Raw genomic sequence first — 27,298 nt, 5'->3', positions numbered from 1 at the left:
CCGTAGTGCCTGTCTTGCTCAGGTTTTGTATCTGACCTTCTTAAGATAACGTCCTGTTTTATTCTTCCCAGTCTCAAACGAGCTGCAAAATATGAAAAATAAATGTTTTCTTTAGATTTATTCGTAGCTATAGGGATGTGAAATAAAACCCGGTTTGTATTCGTGCAACTGGGCGGATTTACTAAAGAAGTTTATTATCTTTGTACAATAAAACGTAAGAATATTCCATTTACTCATCCAATCATGTGCAGATAAAATAAGTAAGCAGATATTAGTTTTCTTTTTTTACATGATTGGATAATAGAAGTGAATATTCTAACAATGTCTTAGGTAAAGATTCTCAATTCCTTTAGTAAATCATCCTGAATATATTATTCTTGTATTACATCTCCCAGGTTTGTGTATTTTACAAATATCTCAGATATAAATACAGATCTGAGGACTTTTATTTCCCACACAGCTGCCATTAGCTGTATATCATGCACTAAACAATATAAATGTGTTTAATGACAAGCTTGACCACATGCAGCATTTAATATTTCACTGGGAGCATTTATTTAGATTCAAAGCAAAAGAAGCAGAAAGACACTGAAATCAGCTCCCAATGCATTATCATCCTGAAATGCACAATAATAGCCAAAACAGGCAAAATATAAATACCATGGCTAGCCTATGTAATGTATCTTTCTATAACCATTTTAAATGTGTTTTTCTATGGATCTCTCACAAAGACAAGCTAGGCCACATAAGAGACAAATCTAGCTACCATAAGCCATTCCAATGACCTTTGGCTTGTATAGTAATAACTCACCGCTTAATGAACAACCAACTGAACAGCCAGCAGTAGCTCTGAGCAGGAGAACACTAACAACTTTCTTCCCAATCCTCATTATCACAGCCCAATCCCGCCATCAAGCAGCGATTTCAAAGCTAAATAAGATTGTATGAAGAGCTGGGTGATACAGAGCACGACGATTGTACAGGGTACCTGGGACAAGGCAGCTCCAAAATCATCTTATGTAATGTATTCGGTATTCACGTGACTTTCAGATTATCTTTCCATATCATTTCAATTGTAACCAGATGCGTTTCAAAAGAAAAAAAAACCTTTGCGTTATGGCAGCGCGCAGATGCGTTCTTCATTACACCGCATCAAGTACCGTTGTATGTTCTATTCCAAGATAGGTATCTCCATCTTACTCCATGCAAAGGAAATGCCGCAAAATTTGCGTCTCTGCTAAGTGCATCAGGAGAATTATTTTGTGAAAGATGAGGAAAATGAATGCCTGTTTATTGGTGCCGCTCATAAAAATAGGAGTGCAATGTGTAAAAGTTAGCGATGGCTTCAGACTAGCAGTGTGTTCATTATATGAATATTAATAAGATTTTGGGGTTGTGCTGAAATGAAATGAAACGTTTCCTCTCTAATGTGATTTACCTGGCCTGGCATGAGCTGCAGGGCAAACAAAGGAGCAGAAATGGCCACTGACTGGAATAAAATGTTGCAAGTAACCCCCTCTCTGTTCCATATTCATGTGCATGGTTATAAAGGTAGGTACTGAGTGCTAGACATATGTTATCCAGGTTGAAGGCCCTAAAAAGCTTTTTTTGTAAATTTGTCTATAAACAATGTATTCATTATATAAAAGTGTGAAGGCTCATTTCATAAATAGCCTCCATGGTATATTATCTTCCATGTCTGGTTGCAAATTATTTGGCACAGGAAAAAAGCACAACAGCACAAGTTGTACTAAACAATAAGGAAAATTGTATATTTTCACATAGAATTGATATAAAATGTATATGGACTTTATATGGATGTAAATTTGGAATGGATGAAAACTGCATCAATCTGCAGGTAGGTCAAGCTTCCTAAACCTAGGCTACAAAAAATACATTTATAGGAAAAAACAAGCATGAAATAATACAAGAAGCAAAATAGGATAAAAATGACAGATATTAGAATTAGGAACAGGAATTCCAATGGATCTACATCCTCTGTTATTCAGACCAGTTATTGAAAGAGAGAAAACAATGGCAAAATATTGGCAATTATTACCAAATAGAAATAGGAAAATATGAATAAGAAAGCATATATCACCTATAGAAGTGCATGCATAGTTGTTAGAAAATGTGCCTATAGAAGTGGCATTAACATTAAATTGACTGTAAATATACATAAATCAGCCTGTCTGTTCCAAGCCCAATAGCCCAAGACACTCTGTTAATGTGGTGTTCAATCTTACTTTGACAGAGGCAAAAGGAGAATTTATTTCAATGAGATCCATACCTAGTATAATAAAATGTGTACCTATATATACTATGCATATGTATAAAATAGTAAGCCTGCAATACAAATAAAATAAATAAAGGTAATATAAAGCAATGATTGCGCATTAATTGTACCGGTAATAAATGTACACCTGGTCTAATAATGCTAAAATGCTAATTGGAGCCCATATTGTTTTTGTTTTGTTTTTTTTACCTAGTGAAGTCCCACATGTTTAAAATGCTGAAAACACAATAAATCTTTATAGCATAGCTTTGATAAAAGCTCCATACAACGATGCGTTCAAAGGCTTCCGTTTGTCATGCAAGATCTTACCTGTGTATCAATTTATCATAAAGCTGGCTCCTTCAGCCTCTGTGGCTGTATGTGCAGCAGCTAAGATATATCCTTCACCCTTTGTCTGTGTGGACCAGTCTGTCCTAACCCTGATCTTGCGGTTTTGCAGACATTTCCACCTACAGTAGTAGAGCTCAGTATTCCCGATAGAGTGGGGTGCAGGCTAGCACTCACCTACCAATTAAAGTCAGGGCAATGAACTTCTGATAATCTTTTAAATCCACCAACGTGGCCAAATTAAGACTGGGTCAATTGTCATTTTTTTTTTATTTTAAGGCACCAAGTTTGGGTTGATGATGTAAGTAAAGTGCCTTTATAATCAGAAGTATAGGCACTGCCTTAAAATTTAAACCTATTTGTTCACGTGATCTCTATACAGTGCTACACAGCCCCAGGCTTTGTTTTTTAACCTATATCATTCCAAGCAGACCCAAATCTTGTTACATTTCTCAGCTGTTCTGGATTTTATTTGATGCCATGAGACATTATGTAGATTTGCTTGGCTGTCCCAGAATTATTTGCATAAAGCATCCAAACACTATCCATTTCCTATGAAACCAGCATCTTTATTACAAGTCTGTACTATCCATAGGTTTATTCTCATTGTAGCTAAGTTCTGATATTCTGACAATATTTAGTCATTGCTACAATTTCATTACACCACTAACAATTATCAAAAAAATGACCTTACAGAAGCGGCTTTTACTACAGTTCAGATAAAAGAATTATTTGGAAAATATTAATCTATGTACCTAATAAATACAATGGATTGTCTGCTCTTTCTTTGCTTTTTATGTGTAACAACCCAATAAAAAATATATATTGATTTGTGTGCTTTGCATGCTTTGTATCTTAAAAATAATAACACAAAAAATAAATACATATGAGTACAATAAAATAAAAGAGGCAAACAAGCGTGCTCCTTCATTATTAATAATAATAACAATGAGATAACATATGTTTGAATTTATGTTGCTAAAAGTAACATGTACATAACAGTCAAATGTAACAATATAGCAAAAACTAGAATTACAATAGATCTGGATGGGCTGTAAAGCGCCCAGCTGAGTGAATGCGCAAAGAAAATCTAAGTATATTCATATATATATATATATATATATATATATATATGTGTGTCCTTTATTGTCGGCCGGCCGTGAGAATGTATCTTTAGTGTAATCTAATTCAAGCAATGGATCCACAGCAAGTCAACCGCAGCATATGTTCATAGGGCAATAAAAGTGGGAGATTTACGGCTGTCGGCCGGCCCCCAGCAGACTAGCACCCTTTCAGGAATTACTTACTGTGATTTATAACAACAACTTGGGCAATTGTCAACTGATAAAACGTCCATTGCTACATCTAGGAAATAAATGCTATTAGTACAGGCTCGACCATTTTTCCTAAACCCTGGCTTTTCTTTATTTTGAATTCCACCACACAACTTTTTATATTTCATATCTAATAAAAAATATTCGTAAATGCGCACTGTATTCTATACAACACCAGATTGCAGCAAGAATAAAGCACAGCAATAAAAAAATGAAACACACTTGATTGTACACAATCAAAAGAAAAAAAAAATATTTCATGCAAATTCTATGCAAAAAATAAAAAGAATCTTCATTTGCAATAACCCATGCATTAGCACCATGCCTGACAATCCGTGGCTATTGGCCTGTTTACAATGCAATAGTGTCTTTTTCTGCAAAAGGTTGTTGGATGTTAGTAAATAAGCAACGTGTTTATTCTGATGTCTTTCCACGTTCTACAGAGAGAGACACAGGCGGATCAGTAAATATCAATTTGCTGTTATAGATTGCTCCAAATGGTGGGGATAAATGGTCTTGTCCAGCCGAAAATTATCCATTTTAAGTGTAATAGTAATGGCTATGGTGGAGTTTAAAGGCACACTCGGAAATCATTATGTGTTAACGCTTGCCTTGGGTAAAATTTCAGCTCTATGCTGTACCCATTCTATTATGACGCAAGATAAAATTTACGACCTAAGCCTGAAAAGAAGTTCAGGGCCCTTTCTCACTGTTTTAAGAATAGGCAGCAGATGCCCTGACAGTCAGTATTGTTCCCAGGAAAACCCAAGGCATCCACTAAATCTGAACCATTTCAGCCCTCATACAAATCTAAGTAAATCCTTTCAATTCCCTTTACTGCCCAAGCTATCCCCAAGCAGAACTCAGAGAGCAGTTGCATACATCATCCTAATTTTCTTATAAACCCTAAGCATTCTGAAACAAAGGTCACTAAATCAGCCTATGTCTACTTGTGACTACAGCAAGGAAGCAGCAAAGGCTCCTATTTATCAAAGATATGACAGCCAAGTTCTATTAGAAATATCTGAGAAAAATAAAAGAATCAAGACATACCCACCAAAGATCTCTTTTCTTCAGCTATCAAAGAGATAGTAGGAGTGCAGAGTATACAGACTGCTCTCTTTGTATATAATATTCTTGGGATCTCTTCAGTTTTCAAGTCTGATAGAGTCCTTTGCTTGGCAAATTAATGACGACGCTGTGTTTCTTAAGGGACGTGCTGAATTAATTATTTCGTGGATCACGTGGGTCAGGAGTTGAAGAAACCTATTCTTGGCATCTTCCATCCACTTTGATATTGAACATGTTAGGAACATTTCTGGAGCACCCTGTGCTGCCTCTGTGTTTACAAAATCAATGGAAAGCCCTGCAAGATGGATGGAAAGCTCTGAGGCTCTGCATTGAAAAATCCTGATTTACTGTACTGTACAGTGGGAGCTGTTTGCTATTGACTCAGCCTTCCCTTCATTCTTTTCATAACGACTAGTGGTGATATAATACACAGAATTTTATTGATGTATTGTTAGTAGCAGAGGAGGAGCTATTAGACAGCACACAGCCATATCTGCTACACTACATACATACTGCAAGTGCCATTTATTTCATTTTTTTTAAATGTGCCCCATCACTTCTACTCTGCCACCCCATTATTATATAAAGTCATGGTCAGAGTGAATGAAAAATGCAGATTTGCATATGCTGTCCCATATAATATGATGCTGAAAATGTATATACCTTAGTATGTATATAATTCTTTGTGCATATGTAAATCACTGAGCTTTACAGGATATGCAAATAGCCCAACTATATATATATATATAGCCCAACTGTATATTATATATATATATATATATATATATATATATATATGTATATATAAACTTTATAATAAACTTAGTGTTCAAATCATTGGCTTGTACTATGGGTGGTACTATGTATATATGTAATTTTTCCTGTTTACACAGACAGTCATGTAGGTGCATGCATTTACATCACACACGTCCATCCTCTATTACCTGCACATTTGTAAAATGTATTGCATCAAAGTGAAAATATTCCCAATAAAGTTTTCGCATTACAAACAAAATGTTATCACATTTGTACAATGAGAAGCTATGCAGGGCAGGTATAGTATCAGTTTACTTTACCCACCAACAAAGGCAGTCCAGCCTCACCTAATGTATGCACCCCAATCTAGTCTGTTGAACCTAGTATGTATGGAGGTGATGTATTTGTGTGTTGGTGAAGGGAAGGTGTAAATATTTTATAATATGCTTCCAAACAATAAATATGGGCTTAGAACACACTATTTGATTTGTATTATTTAAATGTCACACAAATGAATTACAGTGGGACAAATTGTTTATATCAATTACAGTAATATTCCAATTTGGCACTACAATAATGGGGCTTTAAGACGCCTTTCTGTTTGTAATTGATACATGGAAACAAACATTTATAAAATATATACAGATCCTTGCATTGTATGTACTTACCTCCTCCATGTACCAGTCAGCACACATGCATAGGTACATACATTCAGCACACACAAAGCTGCTAACATACATGTGTCCTCTGATAAGACAACCCCTCCCCCTCCTTACATTTCATATTAGCAGTCAGAAGCAGAGTATGCACATAGTGAAATTACATTTGAAATATGAAGAGAAGCATTGACATGAAATTGGATGGATTTAGAACAGGTTTATGCTGTTTTCTCCATGAGCCTAAAGCAAACATTTCCATCTTGCACATATATTACCGGGTGAGACTATATAGAATCCCTAAAAAGATTTATGGAGGAATATTGCTCCTCTGCCTTAGTTTTTTGATAGAATATTGTATCTAGATTTTGCATTTATATATACCCAACTGTAACCTTCTAGCAGAATATGTAACACATGATTTTAGTACATTGATATAGAACAATTTAGCTTTGAGAACTGATACCTGGAGCTAGCAATGAGGCCATTCATATCACTGTGAAAAGTTGTACAAAGAGGTCTTCAACAAATACTAAATCTAAAAGGCTCCTATGTCTAAAATAGGGAGTTAAGGTCTGAGGGGTCAAGGGTTTAGAGGTCAGCTCACCCGGCTGAAATACAGCTAATCGCACAGAAAATTTGTCCTCCAGATGAACCTGCGGACCGAACTTCAGTAAAAATACCTTTTTATTCTCACAGCTTCCCTTTATGAACCGTGCGCTTTTATTGTCACAGGCACAATGGTTGTAATACATGAAAAAGCCATCTTTAATATCTGGATGTGGTCAGCTATTGCCATGTGTAGCCTGAGAACACGACTAAGACAGAACAAAGAATAATACACTTTGCTTCTGGTTATGTTATCAGTTGTTGACTGTGAATTCTACTCGTCCCAGATAAGAATTCCTAACATACCCCTTGTTAAAGCAGCTTCCTGTCTTGTGCCTCTATTTGCTTGACATATATTGCATTTTAAGGGCTGATAATTTCAAGAATTGAATCCCATTATAAAAAATTAATATAAACATGGTCTTGGTACACCGTAAAACTCCAAAAAAAAATGAGAGAAGGAAAAAAAATCATCAAACCAAATTCCATGTTCGAATTTTAAAGTGTAATTTTTATTTAAGAAAAAAAGAAGAGTAAAAATGTATCTGCCATCACCTTTCTGATGTTTTGACCTGGAAATTGTGTGACCTTCGTTTTACATTCCAATAAAATATGTCTAACATTTTCACATAAAACCGTCACCTGAAAAAAGTATAGCATAAAATACATTTTTCTTTCTTATTTGAAGGATAAATATTTTTATTATTACAATGGTCAGGTTTTAACGCATTATCTTTTCCCTACCGTACCTCTTGGAAGACTGAATCTACGAAGTGAAATACATTCCAATAACAGTTTTTTTTTAGTGTGAACATACATTACCAACACAAAAATAATAATACAAAAAATATATGCTACATGTAAATGTACATCTCGTGTCTCTGAGGTTTTTTTGGGGGGTGGGGAATTCTCCCATAAAAATAACATTTTTACACATTTCTTTTGTTTGCTTAAAACCCAAAAGGACAGTACCTACAAAATGTGATCAAACACATAAAAACTATGTAATAGCCATGGTCAGGTAACCTAATTCTAAAAACAGTCATCATTTTGTATTCTTAAAATATGGAAGCCAGTATTTTCCCTCCATAAAAATGAATTCAGAAACATCTATCTTCCTGTCCTTCCTGAATATTTGGTATTGGAATATTTTTTTTATTCTTTTTATTTTTTTTAACATGTTAGATAATTTTTCTTAAATAAATACGTGAATGAACTTTACAAATAAAATAACCCGTTTATTTTATAGCCTTTTTTTGTATTTTGGTAAAGAGTGTTCCATACTGGCAGTAACAAAGAATAATAACGAAATAATGGCACAGGGTACCCATATGGTCTCCACATTTATGTTTTAAGAAACCACTAACTTGCTCTCTCCCTCTCTCATTTCCTTGTTAACCCAATGCTGCCCTGTACAGTAAGATAACATACATACAGAATTGGAGTTTACCTAAGATACAATTCCACTGCTTTCTTTGTGAGGTCTTCCTGATGTAAATAAACAACAAAAATAGGGTCATCAAACAGAGTCCAATATACAAAGGAGACAGTCGAATTGTCCATAAAGGAATTATTGAAATGCCAATGAGCCAGTTTGAGAGTCCTGTGAAATGGTATGGTAGCCCCGGGCTTGATACTGCTGGATTTATGGAGTACTGTCAATATTTTAGGCAATCACAGCTCGACAAGGAAGAATAAAAAGTTAAAAAAACTAATTTTCCTATAAAGAGGTCAGATCAGTCTGATGGTCCTTAGTAACCGTGTGCACGTTTTGAGCGGATGAGGATCTTCCTTTAGTATTGGGCAGTTTGTGGTCTTTCTTCCATTTCATCCTTCTGTTCTGGAACCAGATTTTTATCTGGCGCTCAGAAAGGCACAGACTGTGTGCAATCTCTATCCTGCGACGCCTGGTCAGATACCTGTTAAAATGAAACTCTTTTTCCAGTTCCAGAACTTGCTGTCTTGTGTAAGCTGTCCTGGATCGCTTGGGTTCTCCTCCGGTGTAATTTGGGTTGACTAAGGGGGGAAATAAAAAAAATAGAGAAAATCTGAGAAATCTACAGATCAGTGATGGATATAAATTGCTAAAAGGCGCAAATTATGGAGAAATCTCCTTCATTGAAGATGGAGTTTGGGAGCTGAAAAAACAAAGCCACATGGCCAACATGGCCTATTCCCTCAACCATAAAAATTTATGATGAGTGTAATGGCTTCCCAGTCCATAAATATTTTTTTCAGCAGCTTTCCCGAGAAATTAGCAAGAGCTGGGGGCTTACCTGAGTTGACGTGCACTTTCTTCATCCAGGGGTACACTATGGCAGGCTGCTTGGACAAGCTCCCATTTTTAGGGTGCTGTTGTTGGGTGCAGGATCTGGAGATGGGGGCAGGAGGTGGACAATGGTCTTCTGGAGCAGAGAAGTGGTTCTGTGCTGGGCTTTGGTCCTGTCCATGAGCCCTTGGCTGCAATGCAGAGCCCTGTGCATGGCTACAGCTGAAGGAGTCTTCGCTGTAGTTTGGCCGGGAGTAGATTGCTTGGTGCTGATAGTCAGAGCCCTGCGGGGAGCTGTAGAAATCAGAGCCTTGCTCTGCTAGGTAGCTGTTCTGTAAATATTCCTCGCATGGAGGAAATTTCGGATCCACATACTTAGAGTTTACCATATACGAACTCATGGCCATTAATTTCTGAGGATAGAAAATACTAATTTTTCTGCTGTTGTCTTTTTTCTGCCCTCCATAAAGCCCTCCTACTTGCTGTCAACTGAATAAAGTTAGGTGGCCACGTGACCTGGCCAGCCAATGGCAAGCCAGGAACTTTATCACTGGCTTTAATTGTAGCTCATAATTTTCAGAAAATAACAAAATAATATTGATTTAATTGGATCATTATGAGCACACCCCCCACCCCATCCTTAATCACAGATTTGCAAGCAGCAACATTAAAAAAAATCTTATAATATGTGATTTTTGTACAAAAAGCTCAAAATCACTTTAAATCATTTTCTGCAAAATCTGTTTTTTTTTTATAATTTGCATTGATCTAAAATCTGATGTCTGTTGGAGTTGAGGTTATTTCATTCCTGATAGAGTCCCACGGAAAGAAAAGGAGATCTTAAATTGTCAGGGGAACATCAGGGGGACCATAATATGTACAATAGACCTGTCTTGGCTTTGTCTTACAAGGGGTCATCCAAAAGTTACCAGAATCTAGTCAGGTTGAAAAAATTAGGCAATCAGTAACTCGTGGTTGACTGTTTGCAGCCTCAAATGGAGAAAAAATGCAATTAATAAAGGGGCAATTAAACGTCTGCATATATGACTATTTCATAGAGAAAAAACTTTACCATCTGAAATTTAGGATATTAAAAAAGAGTGAATAAAGAGTGAATTGAGTATTGTATCATCCAGTCCATTGTGTGGAACTAAATCAAAACTGATGCAAGCAGCTTATTGTGAGATGTATAGAAAACTATTACACCATGTGGTTGGCATAAAAGTGAAAAAAAAATGAAAAAATAAAAATAAAATATATGTGTGTGTGTAAAAAACAAAGTAATAGTGGGGTAATACTATACCAGGGCATGACAGATCGCAAATAGGGGACAAGCATGCAGATTGATTTTATAAGCTGCCACTATTATCATACTTTTTTTGCTATATTCCCCCAACAAGAGATGGAATATAAAGTAACTATGAAAATGAATGACAGAATGGACAAAATTCAAATACCTTATTATCCCACTCTGTGGTATCTTTATATCAAATATTCTAGGTGAATCAAACCGAAGTTTTTGCATCGACCATATATTCCCCTAGAATCGAATCTGTGACTATGTAAACACCACACAAATTCGGTTCTACAGGGTACATATAGACAACGTAATAACAGTCCATCTACCTAGGGTATGTGTATGTGCTGCTCATCACCTGGTGTCTGCAGGACAGTTTCATGGCACATGGAAGGAGGGCAGAAAAATAAATAAAATCGACCAATATGATGTCAGAGAAATAAGGAAAATATATTCAAAAAATTGGCTGTAACAAGCGTTTGTCTATATGATGTATGCCTGCACGAATGGATGTGTATATATATATATATATATATATATATATATATATTTGTCATACGTTATAATTATATATATATATCTATATATATAAAAATATATATATAGCTCTGACTTTTTTATGATGCAAACTATAAAGACAGCAGCTAGGTTGTAAAAGAGTGCAGGTCTGATGAGCAGATAATAGCAGGTCCCCAACACACCGCACCTACACTGTGTGCATGCACAGGTCCAAGAAGAAGGTTCAGCTTGTACGACAACAATATATCTATATAGCTCCGATTGTGTGCTATTTTTTTTTTGTTCGTGCACATAAAAGAAAAAATAATCCATAAAGACACGTGATGACTTTATAGGTCAAGACCCTAATTTCTCAGAAACTACAAGTCGCAAATGTTACCAAAACGCACAGATTTTAACAAACAAATCACCAATTTTACAAACACAAGATTTTAGAAAATTAGAATCAGAAAACTTATTTTTACTCTCAAATAATTAGAAAATTAAGTAACAGTGATTGTTTAAAATTATAATAAAATAATAAAAAAATATATATAAAGTACAAGAAAATATTTAGTGGACAATAAAAGCAATGAAAGCGCAAGCAGGGTCAAGTATTACATACCAGTCAAGTTTCTTCTGAGAAACCAACCTTTGGACTATATTCACTATATTTAGTGTGGCAGCGTTTATGGTGAAGTCCAGGTCAAAAGGGCATTTGAAATCATTTGCAAACATATCACAAGGTTTCATTATTTTTACGTGGTCGACAGTCACACAGAGGAGTACAAAAGTTCACGATTTGTTCCTGACCCATGAGCAAACTTTCTGAGCTCCTCTCTGCTCCTTGGTCTAAAAAAGCTTCAAAACCAAAGAAACTGCCCTCTCAATATATCTACCATCCTGTACTCTGTAAAAGGTAAGTCATTTTTATTATTACCTACTACAAATTTATAAAATATAGCTGACACCTTTTGTTTAATATCTTCATTATTCTGAATATTGTAGTGCATGTATTCAGTAATACATCATTATTTTTTCATATCAAATCTATGTATGAATCGATGAAATTGCATATGTTGTCACCTGTCTTTTAAAATGATGATTTTTGTTAAAAAACATAAGTTTTTTTTTTAATAATTCAAAAATTAATCTAAAAAAATAAAAAACTACAACTTAAATGTTCACAAAATGGCTAATTTGTGCCTAACTCAATATGCGTTTCTTAAAATGCCTATAAAAAAGAATTTTTGTTAAAAGCAGGGATAGATTTAGTTCACATTTTCATATTGGTTAGACGTTGTGACCTGGATTTCACCTTATCTGAAGACTTGCTCAGACAGGTCAAAGCCACAGTGTTATTGATGAACAAAAGCGTTAAATATTCACCTCCTGCTCAACTGCCCATAGAACCGTGTTTGATCTCTTCTTGTTTTTCTGTGGCCTGCTTCATACAAAAACTATATTCTAAGTGTATTATAATACGAGAAATTATTGTTGGGAAGATAAAAAGCCATCAGATCCAAAATCTTATCTGGGGTTTTAACAAGGAGCAAAAGAAATTGATGCAGGATTGCAAAAAAAAAAAAAAAAATGACTGATTGCAATTAGCATGATAATGCATTTGAGAATCATTTATTTAGTAGCAATTTTTTCCCCTTAAATTAGAAAATGAGTTGGTGGAAAGTCCATTTTGAAGTGCTTCCATGTATGCTCTTGCAGGGGCAGCATTTAACAAAGAGAATTATAGAAGTCACAATTTGCTGATATGATATTTAAATGCAATGCAAACATTGGAAACTGAAAATATATAAGAATTTTGTAAAACACGAATTGGAAAAGTTTAGAATATTGTGTAATATCCATGTAGAATTCTATCAGTTACACCCAGAAATCGTTGATCCTATTGTAGGAAATATCATCCACTTGTCTAGTTGTCAACATGTAAGCCAGTAGTCACACATAGACATAAAGTGAAACAACAGCAGCTATCATCCATTCACAATAATGTTCTGCGCTGAATCTGTAAGCTACTGTACACCAATCCATACTGTGGGAGGCGCTATACAGTACAACAAAACAGGAGGCAAAGACTTGTAATTAAACCAGAACCCAGCAAGCAAGACATCTGGAAAATGTCCAGAACCAATAAAATTCTGTAACAAGACTACTTAGACTCTGCATTAACACCTTCACCATCGTCTGCAGCAGCAAGTCAATACTTCATACTAACACAAATAAATATCATCCCAAATGATAATCATGCAACATCCTATACTCAATTATAAACCAGAAATGTAAAAAATTAAAGAAGGAATGTAATTAATAACAAGCAATATAGAAAAAAACTTCTGCTGGAGTTAAATCACTTCACTAAATGTATTTACATTGCTACATTGTATCCCGCAAGAAAAAATAGAAATTGTATACTTACCCCATAGATCTTTCCATGGTGGGTAACCTGTTATAACAAAAAAAAGTATATTGTTAATAAATTGTAGTGCGTAACTCTGCAGACATCAGATTTGTTGGGTTAGCTGGTTTAAACATGAAATAAAAAATAAGATATATATATTTGAATCCAATCGTAAAATAATCCCCTTTGTAATAAAATAGAATGATGAAACCAATCTGAATTGCTTTGCTTTAGAAGCACGATTCCAAGTTCACAGCTGAAGCATACCTGAGAAAATTGTACAAATTGTGCTCTAGGTGGGACAAATACTACAAGAGAGGAAAGCTCACATTTCCACTGGGGACTTCTCCATCACAAGAAGTATTGTATGAGCAGAAAACAAGCCGCATCCCTGTCTCAGATCTCTTCTCTAAGTAGATTGCATATAAAATCACTTACTTTCTATGCTTCTTCTTGTACAATGGATCCAGGAGATGGAAATGTCTCGGTGCTAAGAGATCCAAGCAGAATGATCCTTTCTAAACACTATCCTTATTACTACATCCAGGAACAAAACGCATCTGCACTTGTATGCTCTTAAACTAATTTATGGTGGGAATTATATTTTAGCTTGTCAACTCTCAAGCCATAAAACAAAGTTTATTGGAATCACGTGCTCCTATCCAGCCACTCAGGACTCATCTCTGTGGAACCATAAATAACCATCAGCTTTAAACTTCTATTCACTAGATTGAGATTCCCAGAAGCCTCTAATAGTAACACAAAATAAAAGGAAGAAATATCTTTTTCTATTTTTAAAAAAGTAGAACTTCTGTTTTATTCTACTTTATTGCAGTCACAGGCATGAGAGTAAGAACATATTTAACTGAAATGATTGTATTTGTCTGCATTTCAAACATATAAGTATTTATTTGGGTTGAAATGGTTAAATGAGAAAGCATTTATTAACATTTTATATCACTGTGCACAGATCATCAATGCCCCAGGAACATGAAAGACTTGTGTTTGTTTTCCCATCTCCTTTTTATGTAACCTTTGTTTTTTTTATAGTCTGTATTATTAATTTATTTTTGTCAGCTTTAAATCAAAGAAGAATCTTTTTTTTTAGATAAGAAGTATCTCAGTTGTTATAAACAAAGTACTACACTAAAAAAAAATATATATTCCTATTTATCTAATATGCTTCTAATCTCTTGTAATGTACATGGTAACAACCTGTTTACAACCTCCAGCCCTAAAAGTGAGAAGTTCTTTGAACTTTGGAGGCTGGGGAAAAAGGAGGTGCAATATGTGATAGCTGAGGCTGTAAAGTCATAAAACAAAATGGTGTGAATTTTTGTTAGGTTTCAAGCAAGAATGTTGAGGGTAAGTGTAAAGGAGGTGGCAGGGCGGAAAGAAATACAATTTGTCATGTGGCTGTGTCCAAGTTTGCCATATGTGCAATGGTACAAATAATATAAAAACGAATGCAAAATGCAGATTTCCATATGCTGCCTCTTTTAATATGATGCTGAAAATGTATATAACCTAAGTATGTATATAATTCTTTGTTTATATATATATATCACTGAGCTTTACAGGATATGCAAATAGCCCAACTATTTTATATATATATATATATATAGAGAGAGAGAGAGAGAGAGAGAGAGAGAGACCAGAAAGCAATATATACATTACAAATATAAAAATATACACCATGTATATTGGTTTCATTCAAATACTTGACTGAATAAATATGAATTTCAAACAAAAGACTCAAACTTAGTAATTGCACATTTTAACTACCCAACACCATTTAGAGTCAGCCTTGTATCTGGACATATTAACAGATAATTATAATAATAAAACCAATTAAGGTGTCGTTCTTGTATAATAAAATTATAATTCCTGTACTGTAATTTATTTTCCCCTAAACCCAGAGAACTGTCCACAATGCAGTAAGTTTTTTTCTTGACCATTATTTTCTAATAAAAGGAATTAATTGTGAGTTACTGTAGGGATGAGAAGAGGAGCCTGCATACGTTTGCATAAATACATAATTCAGAGCCAATGTTGAATTTGTGATTGAAGGCCATGGCTGTCATTAATCACAAGCTGAGGTGTTTCTATTAATGTGTATACATATAAAGTATATTTCAGCATTTCTGCTCCCAACTTGTTATCTGCAATCCTAATAAAGTGCTGTCTTTGCGTTGCAGAAAGTCATTCATTTTCTAGGTGAGGTGCCTTGACTTCTTGGAAAGGTATGCCTATTAATGTATGTCTTAATGTTTAAGAACAACTCTGCAAATAGGCAAAGCAGGTGCATTATTTAACTAGAGCATTTATTACTGGCAGAGCTGTATTTTCAGCAATCTGTCATGTACAATTATTTACTTCTGTCTTAGTACAATACTAAAGTCTATACAAGTCTACTTCAATAGGTGTTTTTACTGTGCAATGAATCTGCTGTTTAGGGAGATTAAAATACTTAAATTTATGCCACATTCGACCTAAATAAAGACAGCATTAGAGAACATTAGCAGGGATCACGTGCTGCACATTGCTGCTCAGGTTATCTAAAGGGCAAGTCTGTTATTCGCAGCACAAGTGTCTTGTCCAACAGCGCCTTCCTATGGGGACACAAGGAAACTACACCATCAAACCCTTCACATGCACTTAGTTACTATTGGAATAGCCCAGTGGTTTCTGAACATATTCTCTTTCTCTATGGACCTCCCACTTGTTGTAAGAATAAGTTATCTAAATGTCAGAAAGAGTCCATTAATGTAGCACAGTCTGGATTATGTATTGTATGTCTGGGCAGTGTAGTGACCACTGCAGGTACTACCTGTCAATCATTGTCAAGGTTATAAATCAGAGTTTCAAATGTATTTCAATGTTTAATTATAATTGAATATAAAAAAGTGGATATTAGGAATGCCTGTTAGATCATTAACGTACAGTACATACTCAGACAAACTACCAAACATGTTTGTGTCACCATTTTATTATCATTCAGTAGTATTTATATAGCACCGACATATTACGCAGGGCTGTACAAAGTCCATAGTCATGTCATAGCTGTCCCTCAAAGTGTCTCACAATCTATTATCCCACCATATTCATATGTCATTACTACAGTCTAAGGTCAATTTTAGGGGAAGTCAATTAACCCAACTGCATGTTTTGGAATGTGGGAGGGAAACACAAACACAGGGAGAACATGCAGAATAAATTTACAGAATAAAAGCTTGGTGGTCATATCATATAATGGTTATAGACAGCTCATAGGGAAACTGTGCTGCGAGAAATGCCTATTGTTTTCTTCCCTCTGGAGAAAAAGTAATCAGGTTTGTAAAACACATAACCTTCAGCTGGTCCTTATAAAAGTAAAACACATGCTAAGAAATTTTAAAGCCTTCAAAAAGGTGTTTTGGAAGCTTTTCTGAAGAAGAAATTTTAAAAAATAGTTTTTCCACAATATATACCCCTCAATTCTTACTGAATCACAACCACTGAACAAATGCTCCTGGATCCGTTTTCAGTTCATGAAGAGAAAGGAGAACATTCTCTACTCCTTTAGTAAATCAAATTCAGTTAGTAAGCCAGTTTATTATGCAGGTAAGGAGCTACTACTTAGTTTAAAAGCATCACTGGGAGGTTGTATATTCTATTCTAAAAAGTTCTTTATAGCAACCTTGGCAAACATTTTGTTTTCACACCTAGTTTTGTTTTATAAAATTTAAATATTCTAATATTCTTTTTTTCATTTTAGATGTTTGTTCTCACTTCTGTGGCTTGTGACTTTTCACTCACTCTATCTATCCATCTATCTATCCATCCATCTATCTATCTATCTATCTATCTATCTATCTATCTATCTATATTTATAGAGAGAGAGAGGGAGAGAGAGAGAGAGAGAGAGAAAGAGAGAGAGAGAGAGAGAGTCTTCTTTATACAGCCTGCTTATTATATTCTACCACCTGAGACTAATTTGAACATCTGCAAAGCTGTATAGAAACGTTTGAAGGAAGGATGCACCCCAAGCATAGCCAGTCACATTTTTTTTTTCTAATAAATTAAAAACTGAGGTCACACACATCACATGCTTATTTTTCATATCTGACCAAAACCAGATGTAATACATCAGTTAGATGATTACTGCCTGGTCCTCTTGATGTCCAAATATATATCTTGCACACATTTGGCTACAGTGCTAGCTTTAGTTCATAATAAATGCAGTACATTTCAGTTAGGATCCATAAAATATAATAACTATATAGGTGAATTACACAAACACAATCTAGTACTTTGCCTTCTATATGTGTCTATTTTTACAATTTGTATGTTGAATGAAGCTGAACATTTGGGGCCACATACACAGAGTTTATCCTGTACATATTCACAAACTGAAGCAACGTATAGGTATAGTTATAAAATGAAATTTGCTGGCCCAGGCCACCTACTGGTATTTTTATATCTCTTGGTGAATCCAACAGTATGAACTGCTTCACCAATTTTATAGTTTTGTGTGCAATTTGCGGGGCCATCATCAGAGTGATACAGCAAATACACCTGTACTGAGCCCAGGGGCTTCAGAAGCATGGAGCATGGAACTCCCTATCTATACATGGATGCCCAACCCATATTCACCATTGTGCCTTTCTATTTCAAAGGCGGTCAGTGGATATACTGCATACCATACTGGCAAGGTGACAGATGGCCACACCAGATTGGAAGCTGATGGCTTTAAATGACAGGGTTTTTATAGATCTTTTAGATTTGCTGCGGACCTCACTTCTAATAAGGGTAAAAAGTGCAGCAGTGCCAATATTTGTTACCAGCGGGTGTACACTGGAGGTAGGCACAAAAACTAGGGGTGGTATGAGAAAAAAATGTATTTCTGTCTTTCTGCATCAACTTTCTCTTTCCTTCTATACTTTATTGGTAGGTCCATATCCCATTTTACTTCACTGTGTACTTTGTGCCACCATCCTTCTCTTTTACATCACTTTGTTGACTCTGACTTTTTTTGTACCTACAAGCTCTTTGGTCTGGTCTCTCTTTTCCTGCATCACTTTGGTCACTCTGTGTCTTTTTGCCACTGTAGACTGCTCTTTTTGCGACACTTTAGCCTCTTTTCATGCGCCATTCTTTTTCTCTGCATTACTTTCATCATTCTTTTTTTTACACCAAATTAATCTCTTTCCATCTCCATCAGGTGGGTAATACTGTAGGAAGAACTATAAAGTTTAGATACCTTTTATAGAGGGAGGGGGGCAGGCACACTAAGAAGCTAGGTATACACTTCAGGGCAATAGAAAGCTGAGTAACACTATTGGGAATCAGTAAAAAGATATTAAATACTTTAGGGAAATGAGTGCTAAAAGATTTTATGGATTGGTTGACATGAACTAAATAGGCATTTTAAAATTGTAAGAGTTTAGCCACAGTTAGCAATTGCTAAAATAATTCTTAGAAATTTGTCTTCTAAATTTTATTTTAACACAAACAGATTCCTGTGCCATGATATAACGAATTGTAGATGGTCTTGATTTATCAGGCAGTATTTACAACATTATTCTTTCAATGCCGTAGACACTAAATGGCTCATTATTTCCAAAATGACATGTTCAGAAATGTCAAAAAGTAATGTATCTGAAAGAAAATAGATATGGAGTCATTATTAAATTGTTAAATATTTTTATTTTTATGTATCTTCAAAATAAACACCGTCTTAATCTGTGAGATTATTTTTAGGTAATTTAAATGAAAACATTTGTAGATTTATTCAATTATTTATGGGTTCATGATAACTGGGTAGTATAAATATAAATTCCTATTTACCATACTATTTACCTTGTATACCCCCTCACTTCCTGTACATCAGGAAGTGAGAGGATATCTATCCAGAGACGAACATGATCTTTTAGAGAGTTGTCAATACTCGATCTGAAGTGAATTCAACAGTTGGCTGAACTCAAGCAACTGATGTTTTGGTCCTTCTAAGACTTTGAGTGATCGGCTTTGTTGGTAGTTACCAATCAAAAGTACTGAAATTAAATATTATGTCCAAATCATCTATTGATAGGCCAAGCATAAATGTGGCATTGGAGCTGCTCCTGTGTATTAGGCCATAAGCACCAGGTCAAATTAAAAAAGTGAATCTCACCAGCAGGAAAGGAGACAATAAAAAACCGACAGAAATGTTAATACACTCTCAAAAAATATGATCTGTAGACTCCTGACAAATCTTTGGAACTGATTTACTAAACAATTAAAAAAATTCCTATTACCTTTAAATACAAAAAAAAAAAAGCAAAAAGCAAATTCCTGTTTAAATGTAAACAGGAATTTGCTTTTTATTGACCTTTTGTTTGGATAATTAAAGTGTTTGAATAATTTATTGAGTGAAGATTTGTAACTCTTTAAGTACACCAGCCAGGGTGTGTCATGAACCCTTTTGGATATTAAAGACACAGAGAGTACATACGATAATTTGTGTTATGTCTTCTATGAGAAAATTTCTCTTACAAGACTCATAAAGAAGTGTAGGATGCAACATAAGATGAGATGTATAGGCATTATACTACTATCTTTGGATGTGTGCACCGCTAGGTTCCCATATAAATGTGCTTTGTTCTGCAGAGTGTTCCAGTTACAAGTGTACAAGTCAACACTCCCACATTACAGAGGAAACAAAGCAATTGAAAAGTTTACCAATTTGAAAATTTAGGTAACCAGACTAGTTTGTATTTCATTGGCAAGCTGCGGGCAACTGGAGCATCCACTGATTTGAGTCTTTCACCTAGGCTCCCCAATGACTAAATAACTGTGGATTTAGTGATAACTGTGCAGATGTTCATGGCTACAAAGACATTTTGGGGTATCCGAGTCAAAGAACAGAGAACAGCCAAGCATGGGACATGCAACTCATGTGTCACAGAACAGGAAAGAGATATTTCAGTGTTGAAACATTTCTTTTACACCAGTACCAATAAATGTTAGCCAATTTTATTTCTGACTACCTCACCATCTTGTTCATTTCCTAATAGAAACATGAAAGCTGTAAATGGCTATTATATTATGTTTACATTTTCTGTGGACCATTCTACACCAATCTACATGGTATTCACTCGGATAAGTTATCAGTTGAATAGCTATAGTAGTGAATTTAGTTTCAACAGCAGTAACATCTTTAGTTTTTGTAATGGTGTTATATAAAACAGTCCTATCAATCTAATTAGCAGCGGAAATCAGTAAAAAAATAAATTCCACTTGCGGAGATCTCCTTTATGGGGATCCCATCCCATAGCTTTATGATGAGAGCTCTGTTGCCAGGTCTGTCAATAAATTAAGGTGAACCTGTCAACCATTTGACTTTATTGAAATATTTAACAAACATGTCCTGACTAAGCGCAAATATAACAAGGTGTTGTTATTAACAAGATAACCTTCCTTCCTTCCTCTGTGTCCCTATCTGAAACTAGCTTAACTTGTTACTGGGGGGGGGGGATGTCTTCTCTAACTTCAGGTTCCAAAACACACCATGTGCTTATTTCTTGTCCATTGGAAGTGCCCTTACTGGCCACATGGCATTCTCATTGGGTATGGAAATGGCGTAAGTGGAGCTTCGTCCTGAAGCCAGGCCATTAGTGACCATGTGAAGCCATAATCAATGGGTCACAAGGCGATTTCATGGTTAACCATGGTATTTGTACACCTTTTGTGGAACCTAGAGAAAGACGTTTACTTTTCTAAAATGTTATACTGTAATGACTAACTGGTTCACATGATTTTCAGAACGCAAAAAGATATGACTTACCAATTACCAACCATTGGATACTGGCACCCAGAAATCTAGACATGTGATGGGTAGTACACTAATATATATTTAATGAAAACAAAATAGCACATCCACTTTAAAAGTATAGATGACAACCATGGAGTTGAATAATAATGACCAAATACTTTACAATTTTGCGATTTGCACCAGGCTTTCTAACAGTTATGTTTTTAATTTTTTAATGGTCTAAATTGTTATTTTTTATACATGCAATATTTCATAAATCATGTCAAGAAGAAAAAAGAATGAAAAGTTATAGGCCGCTTCTGCCATGAGAATATTCACAGCAATGTGGGTGGTCTATGAAAACAGAGACTCTGCAGCCAGATTTGGTGCACTAAAGGAATTGTGTCATCATTCTACTCATGCCATGTAACATGATCATTGTGGTACATACAGAATGTGAATTTATGATCATGAAGATACATTATTGGCATAACAATATGTTAGAATGCCAAGGAAATTTAGCATAGCTAGCTGTGTAAGAATCCTGTTTGCTATAAATTCTAGACATGGTCCTCCTATTAGCTGTGCTGCTATCAGAATACCATCCAAACATATTAAGACAATAGAAAAAAACATGCACTTGCTGGTCTTGCTGGTACAAAATTGACAAATTAAAAATAAATATTTTTCTGGGTAGAGAAAGAAAATGCACAAAGAACTTGCATGTTGATTGCTACATATTTATATTTTCATCAGGTACAAAGTCTATGCAGAGGAGAACACCTGCTGGCAACAGTTTATTTTATCCTACTGTGTGATTCATCATAAAGAAGATTCAAACAGATGATTTACGTGTCATTACGTTACAGTTATGAACAATACAAGATCAAAGCTTTCAAGTATATCTTAAACAAATCATTGTAAAAATGTTCAGTGATCTTGAGCTGTGAATATATAATACCTCCCCCCACACAGCTAAATAAAAACCTCAGTATGTTATGATGTAATGGTATAGTGATATAATTTAATAAAATGTATACCATTTCCTGTAATTTTGTGTTTATTATTTTTATAATAAAGTTACTTTTTATGTGTTAAAGATTGCATGATAGTAAAGCATGAAAAGTAAAATGACAATATTAAAAAAAGAACACTTTGCAAGCCCGCACCTCACAGATACAAGTACAGAAAAATCTCAATATGTAATTTATAACATGAATCTAGAACCTTCTATTAGATATGCATGTTTTATACATTTTATACATTGCCTGACATTAGGTAATGCTAACAATCTCCACACTGAAGCTTTTCCTTTCCTATTTTCACCTCTTATTACTTATATTTACTGAATAAATAGCGCTACAACTGAAAAGGCTAAACAACTCTATAAATGTTTATTAGAATATATGGTAAAAGTTCAACAAAATGACCCGTCTTGTTATAATAGAGAACAAAGCTGAAGCCTGAATAAACTTTTAAGCTTACTTAAAAAATAAGATTTTGTCCACAAAACACACCTTTCCATTCATTTTTCAAAACATAACTAGAGAAATGTCAGGTTGTGTTTGTTTTAGGGCTGTAACACATTCTGACACATAACACCGTTTGGGTTTTCAGTTTTATTGTGTTACACAGTGAACAGCTTCACAGGGGGAAAAGTTTTTATAATTTACCCCATGAAAAAGAAGCAGCACAATACTAGGGGTGTATTACATGTTTAGGTGCTGTGATTGCCATTCCTAAGACTGATATAAATTAATACCAATTGGTTAGTCCAGTAAGAAGAATATCAGCCTAGTAAGGTAATCGACTCAAAAGATAGAAAGGTAGAAAAGGGTTAGCGAAAGGGTCATTTGTAAAGATTTTTTGTATGAAGTGATAAAAGTGCTAAGATAAGGGAGAGGAACAGGGTGTTAGAGTGAAGGCAAATGTTATGGGAAGGTGGTAGAGCAGAGGTCCTGGTATGAAGAAGAAACTATAGTCTTGTTCAATGCTCAAACTCAGCACCTAAAGGTAATGTGATGTGAAAATGGATAGGTAAATATCTATATATAGATTCTACAAAAGGGTAAGAAGAGATAGAGTTCAAGGTAGCTTTGATCTAAGGGAACAGCTATTTTCTGGCAGAAATTCAAACACCTGGTGTACAGAGTAGGAATCTGTTTATGGTTTACTATGTCAGGAAAACAAACTATACCCCCACTATGGATTGTATGTAAACTATTACAAGCTTTCTGATAAGTAATGTTATATTCTACAGAGACAATTCTGGTTACTTTTCAGTACTATACCCTGCCAGAGATCAGAGCTGCATTTTGATGATTCTATGATGTCATCTTGCAGTTTTCTATCTGCAGAACAGAAAGCTCTGGGGATACTTCACAGATCACTTCACAAAACTGAATTATATTTTAGTTGTTTTTATACACATCAGAGTATACTATGAAACACATATTTTATAAATAACTTTCAGGTATCTTTCAATTGTATAAAGGATTTTGGTGGTTCTCTTTTTTCTTGCCCTTTGTGTACCCACTGCAATGCAGGCATCTTGTCTAGCATCCTCCATATTTGATGTGAACATAGTGCAGAATATGGAGACATGGATCTGCTCTGGGGAATATCACATTAATAATAATAAAAAATATATTGAAGAATTCCCTATAAAGTGTTACAGTTAAATTTGTACAATCTAAATCTGTCATACCTATTTAATGAAATGGTGATACCTATCCAGACCTTTCCAGCCACCTGCTCTATCTACTATAGTATATCAATCCCTTATGATTCACTACAAATATAATCATGGAAAGCTAAAAGCTTTTATATATTTGCACTCTATTACATATACATTGTACTCAATGTATATACATTGGACTCATTGTATACACGTTGAACACTCTACCTACATATTTATTAGTTATTATCATTACAATGTATTCTTTCTTTTTGTTTACTGTTTTATTTAGGTACATGTCCAGTAATCTCTGCTCTTTCAATGCTCCATGCTATATTTATGAAAATGGAGTTTATAAATGAAACTATTGAGTGATAGGGATGCCAGTATATAGATGCAAACACAATTAATCATACATTATTATCATAAAGAACATATTTAAACACTTTGAGTTCCCCCAGTATATAGTTGGCTTGTACATTAAGGTTATGTGAAAAATGGGAACTATTTCATCTCCTCTTAATAATGTCGTTTGCATGTGTAATCTGGCTCTTTAACATTGGATCAGGCCAGAGCTCCCCTGAATATAAACTCCTATCCATCTGTCTATCCTGATACAGGTATATAACTGCCAGAAAAAGAGAAGCCATTCATTGTCACTCATTGTATAAAGAACCCTGTAGGAAAAGGATGTAATAGCATCTTTCATTGCTTATATTGCCCCTTTCCTAAAACATGCAATCCAGGCTTGTTAATTCCTTTGTCTATATTCTGCAGTGTTTTATTGCTGATTGCACCTCATCCACCGCTTCCATGTGTATGAATAGACGCTTCCTTCTCTCTCCAACTTCCTCTATTTCCTGTGATGCTGCCAGCTGCGTGTTGTGCCGCACTGCAGAGGGGCAGTAAATACCTTTCACAGCTGTCTGCCAAGGCACTCTGAAATACTTTCTTTGTTCTGCTTTCTCTCCTGCTGCAGAACCTCAACCAGCTCATAACAGCACATTATTACACACAGTCATGCTCTAAATCAAGGTTACATTTCATTAGGAGAACACAGCATACATGGGCTCCATGTGGAACAAAGCATTGCAAACAACATTATAACATGTAGCTGTATATTACTTCTAAAGCCTAAAAAGACACAAAATACTTCATATGTAACATAGACACACACTCATGTGAAGGTGTGACTTAAACAATTACCTGTAAAAAAGATTAACTTGTCACAAAATGATGGATTGGAGGATGTAAGATTGGAGAAAAGAGACGGATGAATAGATAGATTATTAGTAAGAGATGGAAGATAAATAATATGAATAGTTAGATAATAGTTAGATAGACAGACAAACATCTACAAGCCAGGCACAGACTGATAGATGTAACTGGTAATAAAATTACATAAGAGCTATTAATAACTGTCAAATATGAAAAGTAAACTATATTAAAGACGCATTAAAACAATTGTAAAAACAGGATGAATCCTCATATATATATAAATATATATATATATATATATATATATATACAGTCTAGACATTGTCTCTGCAGCCAGCATAAGGGACTGAACAGTTACTTCACTCATAGCTATACAATCCAACTGTTTAAAGCTTTTGGCAAAAAAATACCGAATACTAATAATGATATCACCTACTAAATGTTACCACCCTCTCCCTGCCAATATAAATTATGCCAGTACTACATTATAATTGGGACCACAAAACAGGTCTCTATTATTATTCTGGTCAAGGTCAGTAAGAACAAAAGCGACTGCTATATTTTTTTTTTCTCCAGCAAGAACACAATTGCAGTTTTTGATGACAATATGAACAATCTATATTTCAAAAAAAATAATTATTAAGCTTATTACTTACACCTGTTCTGGCACATGTAATCTGCGTATAAAATACAGATAGGTATAGGCAGAGTTATTAAAGAGCTGGCAGACCTAGGTTATACCTGGAATATTATCTTTTAGACATTTTCCCAGCAATTTTGTACCAAGCAATGGTGTTAAACTAAAATAATTAGCAAAAAACTGTTAGTTATCGAGCAGAAAGAAATATGAGTGTGTATATATGTATAATATACAACTGTAGCAATATAGTTATTTGGAGATATATAGTAGATAGTAGTATATAGTATTAGCAATCTATATGATATATATATTAATCATTTAATCTGTAGATGTGTATAATAAGTCATTACATAATATACGAGCATTGACAAGAGCAGCATGAAATGTTCAGTACAGAAGAGGGGCTCCCAGTATGTTCTGTTAGTAAAACAGATGAGAAGTATACTGTTACTGGATATAAACCAGTAGTAGTCTTTTTTTAAACTGGTACAGATGGTTTTGGAATTCTAGAAAAATACCATATGCCACTTACCCTTGACGACCACATGTAGAAAGGCACAGAAGGGTCTGAAGCTGTAATCCATTTGGCATGTTAGTGGTAACCAGAAAGAAATATGTAGACAATCTAGTAAAGCCTTTTACCCTGAGCCCTCTCTCTGTCCCTTTCTCTCTCTCTCTCTTTTTCCTTCTCTCTCTCCAGTAGAGAACTTCCTCAGTGGGAAGGAGAGACAGACTGATCGTTTAGTGCAGCTTGTGACAAGGGAAGGGATCAGTGGGAAGAGGCAAAGGAAAAAAAAACATCATCAGCAACCTGAAAATAAAAAAGAGGGAATTCTGCACAAGATCATAATACTAACTACACCTCATCGGAGACAAAGGTTACAAAAAGAAGGTTTGAGACTCTCTAAAGGCAGAATGCAAGCAAAAAAAATCGCTAGGGAACTCAGGCAAAAGGCCATGAAGGATATCACAGGCTCCATGTGATCAGCAGCAGCCAATGGAGAACCCAGGGAGGTCATAAAAAGGTCTATTACCAAGTTGTAAATTTTCTTCAAACAAAAAAGGAATTTACTGCAATTCCTTGCGGATTTTTGTACATATTGCCAACAAGCGCCATCTTTCTTGGCTCTTTTTAAGCCAGTGTTATGGGGCTTTTCCAGATTCACAGGGATACAAGTGTGAATATTTGGAGGTAAAACCAGAACACTCGTGCAGGAGGATTCAATTATTTTATTTTCGAGATGTAGACGCATAAAATATTTAATGCTTTTTTTTTACCTGTTTTTACTTTACTGTTTTAGACGTTTAATCAAACAGTCGTGTTTAGGAACTGTGTACGCATGGAAAAACTAAGCGTTAAATATATTGCACTGGGTAACAGGTGATATTATTTGATACTATTCATGTGACAAGTGAATATGTGTGATGAAATACAATCCCATTCATAAATTAAAAAAAAA

The 27,298-nt window shown here is 34.9% G+C and overlaps 1 protein-coding gene and 1 long non-coding RNA gene across 4 annotated transcripts; one reads left to right on the top strand and one right to left on the bottom strand.

Annotated features, from left to right (window-relative positions):
- HOXD4 (homeobox D4) lies at positions 1–27,255 on the bottom strand. 3 transcript variants are annotated; one of them, XR_011921736.1, is made up of 3 exons: positions 26,371–27,255; positions 13,548–13,574; positions 1–82 (listed from the first exon to the last, which is right to left on the bottom strand). XR_011921736.1 is itself a non-coding variant. In XM_072418381.1 (3 exons), the coding sequence occupies exons 1-3, from the start codon at positions 26,420–26,422 to the stop codon at positions 8,770–8,772; spliced, it is 375 nt and encodes a 124-aa protein (XP_072274482.1). In that variant the 5' UTR covers positions 26,423–27,251; the 3' UTR covers positions 7,540–8,769. The 3 variants fall into 3 exon arrangements, 2 of the variants coding, with proteins under 2 accessions (XP_072274482.1, XP_072274481.1); XM_072418381.1 differs by lacking the exon at positions 1–82 and adding an exon at positions 7,540–9,065 and having other exon boundaries at positions 26,371–27,251; XM_072418380.1 differs by lacking the exons at positions 1–82; positions 13,548–13,574; positions 26,371–27,255 and adding exons at positions 7,540–9,065; positions 9,326–11,645.
- On the top strand, positions 11,768–22,402 carry LOC140335620 (uncharacterized). Its single transcript, XR_011921737.1, has 3 exons — positions 11,768–12,032; positions 15,728–15,772; positions 22,060–22,402. It is a non-coding gene; the product is annotated as an uncharacterized lncRNA (long non-coding RNA).
- Positions 27,256–27,298: the final 43 nt, after the last annotated feature.

The sequence above is a fragment of the Pyxicephalus adspersus genome, chromosome 7 (genome assembly GCF_032062135.1).
Source record: "Pyxicephalus adspersus chromosome 7, UCB_Pads_2.0, whole genome shotgun sequence".
Classification (NCBI taxonomy): domain Eukaryota; kingdom Metazoa; phylum Chordata; class Amphibia; order Anura; family Pyxicephalidae; genus Pyxicephalus; species Pyxicephalus adspersus.
The sequence above is the reverse complement of the archived record's forward strand: the minus strand, read 5'-3'. Positions and strand labels throughout refer to the sequence as shown.